This window comes from Chelonia mydas, chromosome 1 (genome assembly GCF_015237465.2).
Source record: "Chelonia mydas isolate rCheMyd1 chromosome 1, rCheMyd1.pri.v2, whole genome shotgun sequence".
Classification (NCBI taxonomy): Eukaryota; Metazoa; Chordata; order Testudines; family Cheloniidae; genus Chelonia; species Chelonia mydas.
In genome coordinates, this window is record NC_057849.1 from 207799771 (window position 1) to 207819081 (window position 19311).

The following is a 19311-nucleotide window of genomic DNA, read 5'->3' on the forward strand; positions in this document are numbered from 1 at the left end:
TCCCTGACCCATGACAGCCCCGCCTCAGAATCTCTGCCCCATCCAACTGCCACCTGCTCCCTGTCCTCTGACTGCCCCCCCGGGATCCCCTACCCAACCCCCTTTGCTGCCGCACACGCCATCGCTGCTGCCCCCTTACCATGAAGCTCAGAGCTGCAGGAGCTCGCAGCCCTGCTGCCTGCACGGAGCCAGCCGCACTACCTGTACGGTGGCATAACTGCAGGGGAGGAGGGACAGCGGGGGAGGGGCCTGGGACTAGACTCCTCGGCCAGGAGCTCAAGGGCCTGGCAGGATGGTTCTGTGGGCCGGATGTGGCCTGCGGGCCGTAGTTTGCCCACCTCTGCTCTATCCACTAGACCAGTGGTCACCAACCAGTCAATCACGATTGACTGGTCGATCCTAGAGGAACCAACTGGGGCAGAGCTCTTCTTGACCTGCTGCTCACAAACCAGGAAGAATTAGTAGGGGAAGCAAAAGTGGATGGGAACCTGAGAGGCAGTGACCATGAGATGGTCGGGTTCAGGATCCTGACACAGGGAAGAAAGGAGAGCAGCAGAATACGGACGCTGGACTTCAGAAAAGCAGACTTTGACCCCCTCAGGGAACTGATGGGCAGGATACTTTGGGAGAAAAACATGAGGGGGAAAGGAGTCCAGGAGAGCTGGCTGTATTTTAAAGAATCCTTATGGAGGTTTCAGGAACAAACCATCCCGATGTGTAGAAAGAATACTAAATATGGCAGGCGGCCAGCTTGGCTTAACAATGAAATCCTTGCTGATCTTAAACACAAAAAAGAAGCTTGCAAGAAGTGGAAGACTGGACAAATGACCAGGGAGGAGTACAAAAATATTGCTTGGGCATGCAGGAGTGAAATCAGGAAGGCCAAATGAAACTTGGAGTTGCAGCTAGCAAGGGATGTGAAGGGTAACAAGAAAGGTTTCTACAGGTATGTTAGCAACAAGAAGGTGGTCAGGGAAAATATGGGCCCCCTACTGAATGGGGGAGGCAACCTAGTGACAGAAGATGTGGAAAAAGCTAATGTACTCAAGGCTTTTTTTGCCTCTGTCTTCACGAACAAGGTCAGCTCCCAGACTGCTGCACTGGGCAGCACAGCATGGGGAGGAGGTGACCAGCCCTCTGTGGAGAAAAGTGGTTCGGGACTATTTAGAAAAGCTGGACGAGCACAAGTCCATGGGGCTGGATACGCTGCATCCGAAAGTGCTAAAGGAGTTGGCGGATGTGATTGCAGAGCCATTGGCCATTATCTTTGAAAACTCATGGCGATCGAGGAAGGTCCTGGATGACTGGAAAAAGGCTAATGTAGTTCCCAGCTTTAAAAAAGGGAAGGAGGAGGATCCGGGGAACTACAGGCCAGTCAGCCTCACCTCAGTCCCTGGAAAAATCATGGAGCAGGTCCTCGAGGAATCCATTTTGAAGCACTTAGAGGAGCAGAAAGTGATCAGGAACAGTCAGCATGGATTCACCAAGGGCAAGTAATGCCTGACTAACCTATTTGCCTTCTATGATGAGATAACTGGCTATGTAGATGAGGAGAAAAGCAGGTGACATGTTATTCCTGGACTTTAGCAAAGCTTTTGATACGGTCTCCCACAGTATTCTTGCCAGCAAGTTAAAGGACTTTGGGCTGGACGAATGGACTATAAGGTTGATAGAAAGCTGGCTAGATCGTCAGGCTCACGGGTATTGATCAATGGCTCTATGTCTAGTTGGCAGCCGATATCAAGCGGAGTGCCCCAAGGGTCGGTCCTGGGGCCGGTTTTCTTCAATATCTTCATTAATGATCTGGAGGATGGCATAGATTGCACCCTCAGCAAGTTTGCAGATGACACTAAACTGGGAGGAATGGTAGAAACACTGGAAGGTAGGGATAGGATTCAGAGGGCCCTAGACAAATTAAAGGATTGGGCCAAAAGAAATCTGATGAGGTTCAACAAGGACAAGTGCAGAGTCCTGCACTTAGGATGGAAGAATCCCATGCACTGTTACAGACTAGGGACCGAGAGGCTTGGCAGCAGTTCTGCAGAAAAGGACCTAGGGGTTACAGTGGACGAGAAGCTGAATATGAGTCAACAATGTGCCCTTGTTGCTAAGAAGGCTATCAGCATTTTGGGCTGTATAAGTAGGGGCATTGCCAGCAGATTGAGGGACATGATCATTCCCCTCTATTCGGCATTGGTGAGGCCTCATCTGGAGTACTGTGTCCAGTTTTGGGCCCCACACTACAAGGAGGACGTAGAAAAATTGGAAAAGTTCAGTGAAGGGCAGCAAAAATTATTAGGGGGCTGGAGCACATGACTTATGAGGAGAGGCTGAGGGAACTGGGATTATTTAGTCTGCAGAAGAGAAGAATGAGGGGGGATTTGATAGCTGCTTTCAACTACCTGAAAGGGGGTTCCAAAGAGGATGGATCTAGACTGTTTTCAGTGGTAGCAGATGACAGAACAAGGAGTAATGGTCTCAAGTTGCAGTGGGGGAGGTTTAGGTTGGATATTAGGAAAAACTTTTTCACTAGGAGGGTGGTGAAGCACTTGAATGGGTTACCTAGGCAGGTGGTGGAATCTCCTTCCTTAGAGGTTTTTAAGGTCAGGCTTGACAAAGCCCTAGCCAGGATGATTTAGTTGGGGACTGGTCCTGCGTTAAGCAGGGGATTGGACTAGATGACCTCCTGAGGTCCCTTCCAACCCTGATAGTTTATGATTCTATGATCTCCCAGTTGATCGCGATCTCCAATGGTGCCGCATAGCTGCTGCTAAGGCAGACTGTCTACGCTGGCCCCACGCAACTCCTGGAAGTGGCCAACACGGCCCTGTGGCCAGGGGTCTCCCTCTGTGCACTGCTCCTGCCTACAGGCAGAACCACCGCAACTCCCATTGGCCGGGAGAACTGCGGGGGCGCTGCTTGTAGAGAGGAGCAGCTCGTGAAGCCACGTGTCTTCTGCCCCTTCCCCCAGGGACCGCAGATGTGTGTTGACCCCTTCCAGGACTGGTGTGGGGCCAGGGTAGACAGGGTGCCTGCCTTAGCCTCGCTGCGCCCACTGCCAACCAGAGGCTGTCAGAGGTAAGTGCTGCCCAGCAGGAGGCTGCACCCGAATGCCCAGCCCTGAGCCCTCTCCCGGAGCCAGATCCCCAAGACTCACCCTGAGCCCCCTCCCAGAGCCAGCACCCCAAGCCCCCTTCTCCACCCTAAACCCCTCCTACACCCCAACCCCCTGCCCCATCCCTGACCCCCCTCCCAGAGCCAGCACCCTGTACCCTCTCCTGCACCCCAACACTCTGCCCCAGCCCGGAGCCCCCTCCTGCACCCAAACTCCCTCCTAGAGTTTGCACCCCTCACCCCCTCCTGCACCCCAACCCATGCCCCAGGCTCAGCCCAGAGTCCCCTCCCACACTGCAAAACCCTCGGCCCCCACCCAGAGCCTGCACCCCAATCCCATAACCCAGCTGGGTGAAAGTGAGTGAGGGTGGGGGACAGTGAGCAACGGGGGGTGGTGGGGAATGGAGTGAGGGGGCGGAGCTTTGAAGAAGGGGCGGGGCCTCAGGGAAGGCATAGGGGTAGATCCTTGGTTGCCCTTAGATTCAAAAGGTGATCTTGGGTGTAAAAAGGTTGGAGTCCACTGCACTAGAACATACTGCTTCTCCACGGGGCAGTCTCTCAATTGACTGTTCACAGTCAATTAATAATCTAGTATATTCAGTTTATAACCCCTGAGAGGGAGCGAACAGAGAGTCCCACTTATTTTCAAATTGTTCCAGATTCTTCAAAATCATTAGGAAGTAGTTCTGTCATGGGTATTTCAATGGGAGTGGGAAGCGCACACTCTACTTACAACAAGGGACAGAGGAACTCAGGTGACAAGACAGGACATCAGTTTTATTCTTCCTCCTCCTGTATTTAGATTCAACATATGAATCCATTTGAAAGATTTCATATTTAAATACCAACTGCCAATAATCACTAAAAAGTAACAACATTATTATATTTCTTTAGTAATGGGATCCATGGCACTGGACTAACAGGGGGGCCGCAGGGTAGGACTTAGGGGCATTGGCAGAGCTGTGAGGGGAGCCCAGGACTGGAATAACAGGGCGGCTGCAGGGCAGGACTGAGGGGCATTGGCAGAGCTGTGTCGGGAGGCTAGGACTGAAATACTAGGGGGAGCTGCATGGCAGGACTAAGGCTAAAACTAAGAGTCCCTTTTTGGGATTAATCCTTGATTTCTCTCCATTTCTCTCCCCTTCCTTCCCCAGCATAGTACTCACTCCTGTTTCTGGAGGATCCGGAAGCCAGCCCAGTTCACTCTGTGCAGTGCTTGTGTCCAGGAGATTCACTGAAAGCCAAAAGGAAAGGATGAGAAACCCAACTCTCACGGTTTTTGGAACAGGCATAGAGAGACTTTCCATTTTGTCACTGCTTCTTAGCACTACTGCTTTTGACTTTCCCCATTCTATTCAATGTGACTGTATCCAGGTCATTCAGCAATGTCTGCAGCTCTGCCCCACAATTCATAGCCACATCATCTCTCCCCAATTCCTTCTTCTCCAGCCAGGAAAAGAGCATCTTTCCCTCCACCCATGCAACAGCATGGCTAGAGGGAGGATAGCAATAGATCGCAGTAACACTGCAGCTATCCAAAATTCTTTCCAATCCACAAACCTAGGCAGCAAAAAACCAAAGAGGAGCCCCTCCTGAAGCCCAACAGAGCAGGCTCCCTCTCAGTGCTCCCCCACCCCTCCTAAATGGGTAAGAGATACTGGGATGAATTAAAATGGGAATTCAATGCCTCAAAACTGGCATGGTAATGGAATCCTCTCCAAGAATCTCCCTTCAGAACAGGAGTAGCAAAGCCGACAGGGGGATGAAAAGAGATAAGTGCTGAGGTGACTGAACAAATTACCACCAGAAAAGGTCAATTTGTGTTGCCTCAGGGAACTAGCCAGGGCTGGGGAAGGGAGAGCAAGGAGGGTCATGGGAAGGTGCAGTGTAAAGAGACCACATGAAGAGTGTAACCTCCACTGTATCAGTCACAGCAACCAGGAGCCTTTAGCAGCTAGTTCATGGATGTATCATCTCCCCTACGTATGGAAAAACAATGAGGAGTCCTTGTGGCACCTTAGAGACTAACAAATTTATTTGAGCATAAGCTTTCATGGGCTAAAACCCACTTCATCAGAAGCATGGAGTGGAAAATACAGTAGGTAGGTATAAATACACAGCACATAGAAACTTAAATACAAAACCAAAATAACATTTGGATGGCTCCATATGTAGGTTTCAGAGTGGTAGCCGTGTAAGTCTGTATCAGCAAAAACAACGAGGGGTCCTTGGGGCACTTTAGAGACTACCAAATGTATTTGGTCATAAGCTTTCATGGGCTAAAATCCACTTCATCAGATGCATGGAGTGGAAAATACAGTAGGCAGGTTATAAATACACAGCACATGAAAAGATGGGAGTTGCCTTACCAAGTGGGGGGACAGTGCTAACGAGTCAGTTCAATTAAGGTGGAAGTGGCCTATTCTCAACAGTAGGCCACCTTAATTGAATTGGCTCATTAGCACTGACCCCCCACTTGGTAAGGCAACTCCCATCTTTTCATGTGCTGTGTATTTATAACCTGCCTACTGTATTTTCCACTCCATGCATCTGATGAAGTGGATTTTAGCCCATGAAAGCTTATGACCAAATACATTTGGTAGTCTCTAAAGTGCCCCAAGGACCCCTCGTTGTTTTTGCTGATACAGACTTACACGGCTACCACTCTGAAACCTACATATGGAGCCATCCAAATGTTATTTTGGTTTTGTATTTAAGTTTCTACGAGTCTTCCTGTCTGCAGGGGAAGCTGTCATTTTGCATTCAGCTCAGATGTAGCTGGTTGCAAAGTGAGACAAACACCATTCTCTCTCCGTGTCCCTCTTGTGCAGTCTTTACTTTGGTTTTCTTTTCCATACTGAAATTATAGAGCTTTCTTTGTTTATGGCAAACTATAACAGTGAAAACTTTATCCGTTCTTTGAAGGTGCAAAGGGCTGTACTAACATAAACTAATTAATTTCCAGGACAGATACAGGACATCATCAGCCCTAATTTGAGTATCCAGTGGGAGGGTTTCGATCAGCTATGTTTTAGTATCAACTGTCCACAACCACCCAGTTTCTCTCTCCTCTCCCTCTGTATTTCTGTGGGGAGGTGCTTTAACTCAAAGATCTCCTCCATGTGCAGGGATGGGAATAAGAAAGAAATTTACAAGCCTTATCTCAGCATTCACCTTCCCCCATATCCCAATATCTCCCTCACTAACCTTCCATCTCCCATCCCTCATACCCACGCTGTTCAACTCATCTCTCTCCTTTGACTTTTGTATCCCATGACCTCCACCTTTCATCCCTTCCCCTTCCAAATGCACTGCCTCAACTGCTTCATGCAGTAGCTAACTCAGCAAGTGTGCAAGGGCTGCAGAATGCAGTATTGCCACTTCTCGTGGTTTTCTCATGAGTCTCAAGCTGTTTGGTGTTTTTCTTAGTGTCTTGACTCCTGGAAAGCATGTGATTAGGTGAGAATCCTGCTTTCAGTTTAGTTTCCAGCTCTCATGGTTGCTGTGAAAAAAATGAAAATGTGATCTGTGTGCACCCTAAAGTCTTGGGATCTAGAAGTAGGGCTGGCTCCAGCGTTTTTGCTGCCCCAAGTGGCAAAAACACCATAACTTGCTGCTGAACGGGGAGGCGGAATCCTGCCCGCCGAACACGGAGGCAGAGTGACGGTGTGCCCACCGAATTGCCGCCGGCGAACAAAGAAGAATTGCGTCCCCGCCACCAAATTGCCGTTGAGCGCGAAACGTGCTGTGACGGAGTGGCCACTGAATTCCTGCCGCCGCCGAGGGCGGATTGCTGCCCCAGAGCCCGACATCCTGCCGCCCCTTTACATTTGCCGCCCCAGGCACCTGCTTGGTTCACTCGTGCCTGGAGCCGGCCCTGTCTAGAAGCCAGTCTCATGATTTTTTGAGGTTTGGCTCATGATTTTTGAATGCTTTTGTAGTTGGCAATCCTGAGGCCAGGCCTACACTATAAAGCAGGGGGTCTCAAACTGGGGGTCGGGACCCCTCAGGGGGTCACAAGGTTATTACCTGCGGGATCATGAGCTGTCAGCCTCCACCCCAAACCCCGCTTTGCCTCCAGCATTTATAGTGGTGTTAAATATATTAAAAAGTGTTTTTAATTTAAAAGGGGGGGGTCACACTCAGAGGCTTCCTATCTGAAAGGGGTCACCAGTGCAAAAGTTTGAGAACCACTGCTATAAAGCTTTGCCGGCTCTGTTGGCCAAGGTATGAAGAGAAGTGTTCCCTGATCAACAGAGCTGTGCTGACAAAAGTCCCTAGTGTAGATACAGTTATACCAGCAGAACTGCACTCTTCCATGTATTGCTTGTTTTTAGGCTTGGAAGGATTAGATTTTTATTGGTCAGTGTTAGTAACAATTCACACAAACTGATAAAAAATATTTCCATTGATAATTAAAATGTGCAGTTAGGCAAAGTAAGAAAAATGCTGCTTGAGAACTTACTAGAGTTTGATTTAAGAATATTTACTTTTTATATTTTGCTATGTGATGTTGACAATTTGTGTTTTAGCAATTATAAAGCTTTAACTTTCTGAATCTCAACATCTACTGTCATTAAATAATTATTGTCTGACCTCCCCCCCCTAATTTTCTACTACTGTGAAAATTTAAATTGATAAGCATTGAAAAACTGCTTAAAATAAACATTGCTATTATCCATCGAAATGATCAAAAAATAAAACCCAAATCCTGCTAAGTCTACTGGTTTGTCTTGGGGTGTGGGTTGTGTCCAGGAATAAACTATACCAGCAAAGAGTAGTTTTGCTGGTATTAGCTGCATCCTCACTAAGAGCACTTTGCCGGTATAATATTCCAGGTCAGCTATACCAGAAAAGGACTCCTAGTGTAAACCTGGCCTGAGAATTACAGTTTTGCAGCACATAGAAAAAACCCTGAAGACCCTGTCAACTTCCACTAGCTTTGCTCTGAGGGCCATATCCAACTGGGCTGGGAAAGAACTGGGGGTGATAAAGAGCCATTTAAATAGCTGGAATCTCTCTCTTGCTTCCCCTGACTAGATCAGTGTTGCCTGCCAGCTACAGAACAAGGTCAGAACAAGGAGCAATGGTCTCAAGTTGCAGTGGGGGAGGTCTAGGTTGGATATTAGAAAAAACTTTTTCATCGTGTTTTCCCCAGGAATTGAAATTAGGGGGGGGTGTTTGAATTTACGGAGGGGGGGTGGTGTCAGGGCCGATGAGGGGTGAGACTGTGAGGATGAAGGCAGGCTGTATGTCACCACAGTAAAAACTGAAAAATGTTTCATGACCATTTTATTTAGATTTAACTCATGTTTTAAAATAATCACACAAATTAAAGTTGGCTACTCAAGCCTTCTATGAAGCACTACATCTACATCCTTCTTGGTTTCTTGTTATAATTTTGCACAACTCTGTTAATGAACTTCTTGAATGAAATGCGTTCATCTTGGTGGCTTCTCGTGCGTCCGGTACTTCCATTCCTTCAAGTGATATGTTCATTAGTTCATTCACATGATCAGGCAGAAGGCGACTTCTTTCAGAACACAAAATTCTATTCAATGATGAAAAAGAACGCTCAACTGTGGCTGTTGTGACTGGGAGTAGCAAGAGATGAATTCCTACTTCTTTCAGCCCAGGAAACATAACACAAAGATTGGGTTGAGCCACTAGTGATGATAAAGAAGAATCTGAAGTCAAATCTTCATTCATTCGTCATATGATATTCCACTCTGTGTTCAAATTCTCTATTCTGTCCTGAGCAAATGGCAGCCCCATTGCTGGTAGCGCCTCACTCCACTCAACTGTCAGTGTTTTATAGGACAGGGATCTGTAAAAGCTACGTAGAGGTTGAGCAGAATCTAGAAGTTGCTGTTGTAGATTTTTAAGAATCAAGTCTGTGTACTTTTTCAGTTGTCTTAACAAACACTACTTGTCATCTTCACTTAAGGATTCAATATAAATGCCTTCATTCATCAACTTCTGGACTGAAGTCTTTGCTTCTTCCAGTACTTTTTCAATGGATAGCATTCTGATTGATCCAAATGTAGCTTCTATTGCTGAACAAAGATCTACTACTGTTGTAGCAGATGCCTGGATGGCATTGTTTAATAACCCAAGTGGTTTCAATAGTAGACTTACAAGAGAGAGAATGGCAATAGTTTTCTCTGAATGTAGGAGCAAAAGTAATCTACCAGCCTCACTATTAGATCCATCCCATCTCGGTAGATACTTTACAAAGCCAGTAATAATGGCTGGAGTAATTTTAAGACAACAGCCAAGGATCGCTCATGAGAAAGCCAGCAGGTTTTCCCAGGTTGGGCTAATTTGAACTTCAGTCCCAGTGTATCTTCTACATTTTCCAAGATATTCAGTCTTTTTGGACTCTTGCTGAAAAAAGAATATAATGAAAACATTAAATTTATAGCTCCTTTAATGTCTTTTGAAGAGTCTGCAGCTCAAACTAGCACTAGTTGGAGTAGATGGCCTCTGCAGTGTGTATAGGAGAGATTAGGGTTATACTTTTCTCTGAGCAAAGCTTGTACTCCACCATGTCTTCCAGAGAAGTTTGCAGCTTCATCAAAGGCACAGGCAGCCATCTGTTTGGGGTCCAACTGACAAGCATTTAACACTTCTAAGATGTGGGTTGCCACAGATGCAGCGGATGTGTCTTCTATAACTTGAACATCTAGAAATTCATCTACTGGCCTACCACTGAGGAAACATTAAGATAACTTACACAATGACTTAATACTTGATGCCCATTTGCATCAGTGCATTCATCAGCCATGTATGCAAACTTTTTGAATGTGGTGAAAGAGTTCTTCACTTTTTCAACTGTTGAGTCTTTCACCACATGCTTCTAGCCAGTCAGTTGAATTTCTTGCAGAAAGATAGTGAGCATTTGCTGGTCTTGTTCGGAACCAGTGTTCAACTTCAGGATGAACAAGTGACAATGCACTTAACATTGACCTCCAGTTTGCAGTGTGTGGTATCTCTTGCTTAAATAGAAAGTATGATACCACAGCCATGTTTGTTCGCATGAACTGTGTTGTGTCTTCAGCATTCTTAACAGCCTCATTAAGTACTTCTAAAATTGGCTTTGAAAGTGGACTTTTAAGGCTTTCTGCATGTTGATGCACTCCAGAGGCATGGTGTTTTGCAGCCTTTTCACATAGTTTGTCAGCATTGGCTTTGCTGATCGGTCTAACAAACCAAGCTCCTCCACTTTTACCAGTTGTAACACTGGAAAGCTTTCCTTCTTCGTAAGCTTTTTTGCAAGAGGTGCACCAGTAGCCATCTTTTATAACTTCAATAAATGGGAACACTTTGACTGACAAAGACTGGGAACTGCCTTTAGGTTTTGGAGACACTGTTTCTTCAGTAGGTAGCTGTATTTGTGCTTTGGGCTTGTCAGAGGTAGATACACCACTTGAACCTTCAGATGACATGTTGATGTATTCTTGGTTCTTGATGTGTTCTTCACGTTGGTTGGTTTTTGAGGCCTTTGGGTGGAAACATTGTTGCATTGTTTTTTTTCCTTTTCATTTTCACTTTGACCTGCAACATATAAAAGAGATATGAATAAATTAAATGTTTTGTTAGGATAATGCAAATTTAACATAAGGATAATGCAAATTACACCAAAACACATAACAGTTCTAGATTTCTAAAACAAATATACATTTCTTTTTTAAAAAATATTTAATTTAAATTGACTTTTGAAAAGTAAGCCATCATGGGGTAAGAGGGAAGGTCCTCTCATGGATCAGTAACTGGTTAAAAGATGGGAAACAAAGGGTAGGAATAAATGTTCAGTTTTCAGAATGGAGAGAGATAAATAGTGGTATCCCTGAGGGGTCAGTATGGGGACCATTACTGTTCAACATATTCATAAATGATCTGCAAAAAGAGGTAAACAGTGAGGTGGCAAAATTTACAGATGATACAAAACTATTCAAAATAGTTAAGTCCAAAGCAGACTGTGAAGAGCTACAAAGGGATCTCACCAAATTGGGTGACTGGGCAACAAAATGGCAGATTAAATTCAATGTTGATAAATGCAAAGCAATACACATTGGAAAACATAATCTCAACTATACATACAAAATGATGGGGGTCTAAATTAGCTGTTAACACTCAAGAAAGAGATGTTGGAGTCATTGTGGATGGTTCTCTGAAAATATCCACTCAATGTGCAGGGGCAGTCAAAAAAGCAAACAGAATGTTGGGAATCATTAAGAAAGGGATAGATAATAAGACAGAAAATATCATATTGCCTCTATATACATCCATGGTACACCACATCTTGAATACTGTGTGCAGATCTGGTCACCCCATCCCAAAAAAAGATATATTGGAATTAGAAAAGGTACAGAGATGGGCAACTAAAATGATTAGGGGTATGAAAAAGGAGGAGAGATTAAAATGACTGGGAATTTTTAGCTTAGAAAAGAGATGACTAAGGGGGGATATGATAGAGGCTTAAAAATCTTGACTGGTGTGAAGAAAGTGAATAAGGAAATGTTATTTAATCCTTCACATAACACAAGAACTAGCAGTCACCCAATGAAATTAATAGGCAACAGGTTTAAAAAAACAAAACAAAAGGAAGTACTTCTTCACACAACATAAAGTCAACCCATGGAACTCTTTGCCAGGGGATGCTGTGAAGACAGGATTAAAAAAAGAACCAGATATGTTCATGAAGGTTAGGTCCATCAGTGGCTATTAGCCAGGATGGGGAGGGATGCCACACCATGCTCTGAGCATCCCTAGCTTGTTTGCCAGAAGCTGGGAATGGGCAACAGGGGATGGATCACTTGATGATTACCTGTTCTGTTCATTCCCTCTGAAGCACCTGGCCTTGACCACTGTCAGAAGACAGGATACTGGGCTATATGGACCACTGGTCTGACTGAGTATGGCCATTCTTATGTAAAAATTAATTATAATAATAAGAATGTTTAGTACAGAAACTCCCCAACATAATGACCTCTCAAGATAGCAGCGATGTGAGATAACAACCTTGGCAAATAATGCACTTTAAAAATCTTGGCATGCTAGGAAACATATTTATATACGTTTCCATTCCCAGTCACAAATCTAGCATTCTGGAGCAAAGTCACTAAAATATAGTCCAATAAACAAATGTCTATTTAACGTGCCCCTCACTTTTCCCTCCACCACACCCCACTCACTGGTGTTGTCCTTGGTCAGTGGAGACTCAGAGTTCAGAGGTGCTTTCACAAGAGTTCACCTCCCAGGTGGGGGGCAAGAAGGCACCTTGCTTGTTCTTCCAGCTGCTCACTGTTGGCTCCGGTCACTGTTGTTCATTGTGCTACTGTTCACTCCATCACTCTGTTGCCAATGGCCCTGTGCCGTCACCTTCTGCTGCCACTGTGACCCTGCAAATTGGTCTCTTGTGATTTCAGCTGAGCTCTCAGTGGGGGAACCTTGCTGCTAATGCAGGCTGGGCTGTCTCTTCCACAGTAACACTGTCCCACAGCAGGTCTAAGCATTTAGACCTGATTATCAATGCTTTCAGCTGTAGTGCTGACTTAACAAAACAAAAGACTATATCTATGGAGCCTAATCAGATCTGTCTGTAAACACTGGAGAGGGGCAGGTCAAATAGTACTTGTGTCTCAGGCAGACCATCAAGCAAAACACCTGTCCCCACCCTCTCTCTTGATGCCCCCAATCAGCACAGGTTAAGTACAGTTCTACTACCCTTTACTCATACAATAAGAATAACAACATTTCATCCCCCCCCCCCCGGCATTCAAGTGGTTTGTAACCCAACCCCAGCCAAAATCACTTGGGCAACACAGCTCTGTCTGCTGTATATCTAGGAAGATTAGGTGTGAATGTAAATACAGTCTGGTCCTGAAGCCTTTCCCCCCAACCCCCAGCTCATCACTACCTGTCAGGGAGAGTTCAATTAGACTTTGCTTACAAATCATAATTTGAAATTATTAGGTTGGCCAACATCACCGAAATGAATGCATTGACATTGTCATAAAAACAACAGCTGTATAAGGAAGCTAGTCTATGTTCATACTTTTCAAATCTATTATACTTTTTCAGATACACATATTTTATCATACACTTTATATGCTTTTAAAGTGCGTATTAATGTTTCCATTTCAATTCAAATTTCCAAACAATCACTAAATTGGCAACACTGCATGTAACTAGTTCACAAAACTAGGGTGGGAGGGTAGGGGATGTATGGGAAATTCAGGTGTAGTGTAGGGAAATCCCTGCTTTTTCACTAGGAGGTTGGTGAAGCACTGGAATGGGTCACCAAGGGAGGTGGTGGAATCTGCATCCCTAGAGGTTTTTAAGGCCTGGCTTGACAAAGCCCTGGCTTTCACAGCTTGACAGAGCCCTGGATGGGATGATTTAGTTGGTGTGCTCTTGTTTTGAGCAGGGGATTGGACTAGACGACCTCCTGAGGTCTCTTCCAACCCTAATCTTCTATGATTCTACACCCAGCAGAGTATAAAGTGCAGGAGAGAGCATGCAAGAGACCTGTGGAATGAGGAAGCAGGGCATGGCCCAGGATCAGAGATTCGGTCATGAATCTTTGCACCCCTCCCTTCTTCTTCCCCTCTCCACTGTATTCTCTCTGGGACTTTTGAGGAGATAACACTTCCACAGTACTTGTAGTCCCAAATACTATTTGCACGAGGTGCTCCTCACTCCAGTCACTTCCTAGAGGACACAGTATCTATTCCACACTAGTAAGGGGCAGAATAAAGTGAGGGAGAAGAGATCTGAGAGGGACAGGCAGTTTTTATAATGGTAGGGAGAGGAGACAAATACTGTAGTCAACAAGAGAGATTTAAGATCTTTCTAGGCAAGGACAGGACCCAGCTGTGCAGAAGCTCATGCTGCCTTGGAGTGCCATCTGGTAGTACAGGATTGCTGCTGTGAGTTGTGGTGGGAACACATACATGCACAGCCTGTCCCCATGGACAGTGCACCGGCAAGGCAGGTCTCCAGCTGGGTCACACCCACAAGGCTCACAATTTGGAAGCTGCATGGAGGTGGAGGGAAGGTAGTGTTGAGCCACTGACCTGCAAAGTTTAGATATTGTGGGACAGAGGGCACACTGGTGGGGTAGAGAGTTTGGCTGCCCATCCCCTGGCATGTGCAAGGCTCACTGATATGTGACATATAGTGAGGGAGAGAATCTCTCCAAGAGAAATAAAGGCCCCATCCATATTGGGACCCAAACGGAGACAGGGGATATGATCAGTGGGGATGAGTCCTATTAGGGCCTGTCTACCCTTTGGGCTGGGGGCACAATCGCCAGCGCAAGGAGGTATACTTGCACTGGCTCTGACTGAACTGGTGTGCTAAAAATAAAATGTAGCAGCCGTGGTAGGCATCAGGGGCTAGCTGACCCAAGTACCTATCCATCAAAGACTCTAGGCATAGACTGTAGCCGCAGTGGAGAGATCAGCTAGCCGCCCTGAGTCCATGCCTAGTGCCTTGAACTGGTATGTACTCAGGGAGGCTAGCCCCTCCTGCTGCTGTGGCCTCACTCTATTTTTAGAGCTCTAGTTTGATCAGAAGTGGCAGGGGTATGTCTCCTCAAGCTGCGAATTACACCCCCAGCTGAAAGCATCTCAGGGCATGTCTACACATGTTCTAGGGGCTGGGCTTGAGGAAGGGATCACAGCCACAACCAAAACAAAACAGTCAGAGGCAGGTGAGCTGTTAGTGAACGGGGCATGGCAGATGTATTTGAACAAGTTATCCAGTCCCCAAAATGTTATCACCAACTATTCTTCCAATAGACAAGTCAGTTCCTGGAGTTCACTTGGAGCCCAAATTCGGTTCTAACCCAATCTGATCCTCTCTGCAACAGATGCGGCCAAACCTGTCTAGAAACTTATTTATCTGGAACCCTATTTGAAGCGTGTCTGAGAACGACATCCAGTATAAAGCCCAGAGCAGGGCCAGAGAGAGAGAGGCCCATACCTTAATCTGCACAGAGGTGGACAGCTCTTCTAGTTGAGTGCTAGGGGAAGAGCAACTCCAGTAGGAGGGGAGAACACTGAAGCCCTTCATACAAATGTGCAGAGAAAGGTGACAGACAGGTGGCGTAAAGGAGGGTCAGACAGTTCCACAAGTTCACTTTAACCTCTCAGAAAGGTAGAGAATCATTCCTCCCACTCCCTGTTCTACACAGGTTCTGAATCCCTCACAAGCACCACACTGTCTAGGAATATTTATCACTACATCTAGCAAAAGGGGCTAAGTGGGAGAGGAGGGAGAAGGAGCTTAGCAGGAAAGGAAAGTGGAGCAGAGGCAGGCCAAGAGGTGGAAAGGAAAGAGAAATGGGAGGGGGGAGGACAGGGATCAAGGGGAAGGCAAAGGGCAGGGTAGATAAGTTGTGCAGGGTAGATGAACCGTACAGGTCCCTCGCCCTGCCACAAGGAAGTGGAAGGGGAGACCAGTACTGATGGGTTTTCTAATGCAGAAATGTCCACAAGAGCTACAAATCAAACAAAAAATGTTATTGCTGAAAGTGTTAACTCCCCTCAGTCCCCAGAGAGATTCTTCAGGGAGAGGGGGAGGGGATTTATTCATTTGGTTTGTGTTTGAACTTGTAACCCCAGAGCTTGTGTTAAATGCAAAAGGAGAAAAATCCCTTCTGGACCTACAAATGCTTTAAGGTGTTGTGCTTAAAACTGACTGGGGGGAGGGAAGGTGCAGTTCCCTGAAGTTGCAGCAACACGTCTGCTTCCCCTAGCACCTGGAGGAGTGTGAAAATAGTTTACAGAGTCACAAAGAAAAGTAAGGAGTGAGGCGTTAATTTCCTGAGCAAACCCCACCTGTCAGTCTCCCCACAGCCCTCCACACACACACAATTCCCTGTCTTAATTTTACAATTTACTCCCTCCCTATTCCGGTCCCCCTTTGAGGAAGGCCAGTCCAGCGCCCCACCGAGGAGGCTCTCCTTCCTAGGCCTCCCAAGGAACATTCCGTTCCCACCCCTCTCTCAGCCAAGCTGCAGGGGTTCCTGTTGCTGGAGGCAGAGCCCTGCCCAGCTCTCGGGGGATGGGGGAGACCAGACACTATCCTTACCTTCTTTCCCAGGTATCTCAGGAGGCAGGAAAGCACAAAGCAGGAGAAAGAGCCCAGTGGAGAGGCCTGTCCTGCTGCCAGGGGATCGCATCTCCATAGTCCCCGGGGAGGAAGCCCTACTCCCCCCTGCCCCTTGCACCCTGAGTCTCTGCTTCCTTGGCTTAGGCCCTGGACACTTGGCACTTGCTCCCTGTGCGTGAAGTATTCCCGGAGCCTCCTGACGGGAGCGCACACATTGCAAAATCTGCCTGCCAGGCCCGGAGTTATGATGAAAGACCAAAGCGAGGGGTGGAGAAGCCAGTTCTCTCTCTACCCACTTGCTGCTTTACCTGCTCTTTAAAGGGGCTGGTTACAGACTTCCCATCTGGCAGGCAAATAAATCCACCTTAAAGGCAGTCAGGAACCTATTGCCGGGATCGTCCCAACACCCGACCTTTGCTCCAAAGCTGTGCATGGTTCCCGGATGCCACCTTCTGGGCTAGCGTTGCTACAGCCCCCATCCGGGGTTAAAGCCATGCATCCTGCAATCTGACAGTTGTTCCAGCTGCTTCTTGGTGACCTCTGTGAAAGGGCCTTAGCTGGTCAGTGTACTCCATTCCTTGACAGAGCGCTAGGTAGAAAAGACAGTGCCACTTTTGTTTGGTTTTAGTGTGTCCTATGGGAGAGACTGGGACTGGAACAGTTAAATGAGGAGATAAATCAGAGGATGACATTGAAACCTTTGAGTGCCTGGAGTGTTTCTAAACACACAAATCACTAATATTATGCAAAACTCTCCTGCCTCTCCCCTTACAGCTGAGCCCCAGAGAATGTATCTGTTACAGCCATAGAATATCAGTGTTGGAAGTGACCTCAAGAGGTCACCTCAAGGATTAAACTCACAACCCTGGGTTTAGCAGGCCAATGGTCAAACCACTGAGCTATCCCTCCCACAATGTCTGAGCTTCATCATTAGCGCTAACTGTCTATACACATGCTTTTATCTTTGTAAGTCCCAGGTTCAGGCCCTGGCGTTGGCCAAGATGGCAACTGTTGTACATGGATGGAATCTGGTACCGGCAAAAGCAGCAGATGGGGCTGGTTTTTCAGTAAGAAAGGCCTAAAAGCAGGAGGGGATAGCAACAAACTTGTCAGATAGGCTGAATGAAGGGGGTGGTGGGGAACTCTCTCCCTGTCTAGTTTTACCGGAGCGTTTGTTCTCTCTTAGGCCTTGACTCCATTGGGGTTTGCCCAATTTCAGCTATAGTTGCAGCTCCACCAGTATAAAACCCAAGTGTAGACAAGGAAGCTGCAATTTACACCAGTGGAGCTTCCCCATTTCAATTTCCATCAATACAAATATTGCACCAACCCCTATAGACAAGGCCTGAGACAGAGACTGTGCTGAGGAGATGGAAGGGGAGCGAACCAGCAGTAGGAGAGGGGAATTGCACTAAGGATGACGATTCTAGTTGTGTTCAACAGCTGAAAGAAGTCACAGCAGGGGGAGAAGAAGAGAGAGAGCTGAGGACTCACTTTCAGGTCCTTAGTTCTGTAAGAAGTGTGTCTGTGTGTATGGTGTTTTCACAGCTTCAGAAGGATACTCCAGAAATTCTAGAAGCAAGTTTATCAAACAGCCATCACTCTGATATGACCTGCTCAGGAATTTCCTGTCCACGGCTCCTGTACAAGGTTGCCATTTCTCTATGTTGCCAATTCATCAGCCAGCCAACTATTGGGAGTCTGAACAACATGGCTTTGGGTCTTAGCTAGTTAGTGTATGGGTCATAATACCAGGAATAGCATCAAGTAGCTTTACTGTTGCTTTAAGTGCTGGAATTTGCTAGCTGTTTGTATATATTTTCTACCAGTAGCTCACTCCAAGATAGTGAAACAAAACACTCTGTGATGCCACATTAAGATCTGGGCAAATAGTTTAATATAAAACAGGAAATGAACCCAGCCATCCAAAACTCAAACTCAAATCCCCCTTACTATCTTTGATGGTTGGGAAAAACATTCAGTTATGTTTCCTTATCATCCATCCTGTTCACTGAATGAGGCAGGACCTGTGGAAAACAGAATATGCAATCATGCAGATAAAGACTGTGCAAAAATAAACACACACATGAGCCAAAATAAGGTTGCACAGGAAAGCTTAATTCTGGCATTTCCTAATTTGAGTGCCTGACTTTGCAGCCGCAATAGTCTTTTAAACATAGTTAGCATGTCATAGACATATATTCAGCAATTTCTTCTAGTCTTTCCTCACTCACTTCCTCCAGGCACATGATCACTTTGTTGCTGTTCTTTGAACACCCTGATTTGTCAGTATCTTTGTGGGAAATGTGGTGCCCAGAATCAGGGATTGTATTCTAGATGCAGGTGCATCAGTCATATAGAAATGCTCCATTGACATGATGCCTTTGCATGTGCAGCTCAGAATGGGATTGTCTCTCTGCAGTCATATCACATTGCTAAGTCATGTCTAGAAGGTGCCTAGTACATTTCTGGATGATCAAAAATAGAATCTATTTGGTGTCTCATCACCTCTAGGTCTTTCTCAGTATCGCAGCTTTGCACATTCCTTCCTTCCACTGTGTATCTGTTTCAAATCCCCTCCCAACCCCATTCAAATGTATTAGTTTCATATTTCCAATTTGCTTTTTATTCTGTTGTTTTTTGCCCAGGTTCCTTGGCTCTCTAGGTCTCTTCTGAACTATTTTTCCAGTCCTTGTTAGTGTTTGCTGTTCCTCCCAATTTTAGTAACATTTGTGAATTTTCAGTGGTCTGTTTGCTCATCCTTCCAGATCATGACTGATGATAAATAAGACAGGGCCCAACACTGCTCCTTGTGGTTCCTCATTAGTTACCATGCTCCACATTGTTACACTGCCATTTATCACAAATCTTTCTTTACAATCATTTAGCCAATTCTCAAACCATGTGACTGCAAGTTGGAATTCATTTTTAAGTTAAAAGATTTTATGACAGACAGTACTAAATGATCCAGAGATCCAAGGGTCCAATTCTCCCCTGCAGGATACCAATATTTCTTCTTAAGTCTAAGGCAGTTACTCATATCCTGGGGAAGGGGAAGGTGGGGGAGGAGGAACA

General features: G+C 46.0%; 1 protein-coding gene across 2 annotated transcripts in view; it reads right to left on the minus strand.

Moving 5' to 3' along the window:
• Positions 1-16655, minus strand: part of EPHA1 (EPH receptor A1) — a 67113-nt gene extending 50458 nt beyond the window's left edge. The window contains exons 1-2 of one of the 2 annotated variants that reach the window (XM_027828771.3): positions 16216-16537; positions 4281-4348 (exon numbers count right to left, since the gene is read on the minus strand). In XM_027828771.3, coding sequence (XP_027684572.2) covers positions 4281-4348; positions 16216-16312 — 165 coding nt within the window. In that variant the 5' untranslated portion in view covers positions 16313-16537. The other variant, XM_043544189.1, reaches the window with a different exon arrangement.
• Between the last annotated feature and the right edge of the window lie 2656 nt (positions 16656-19311).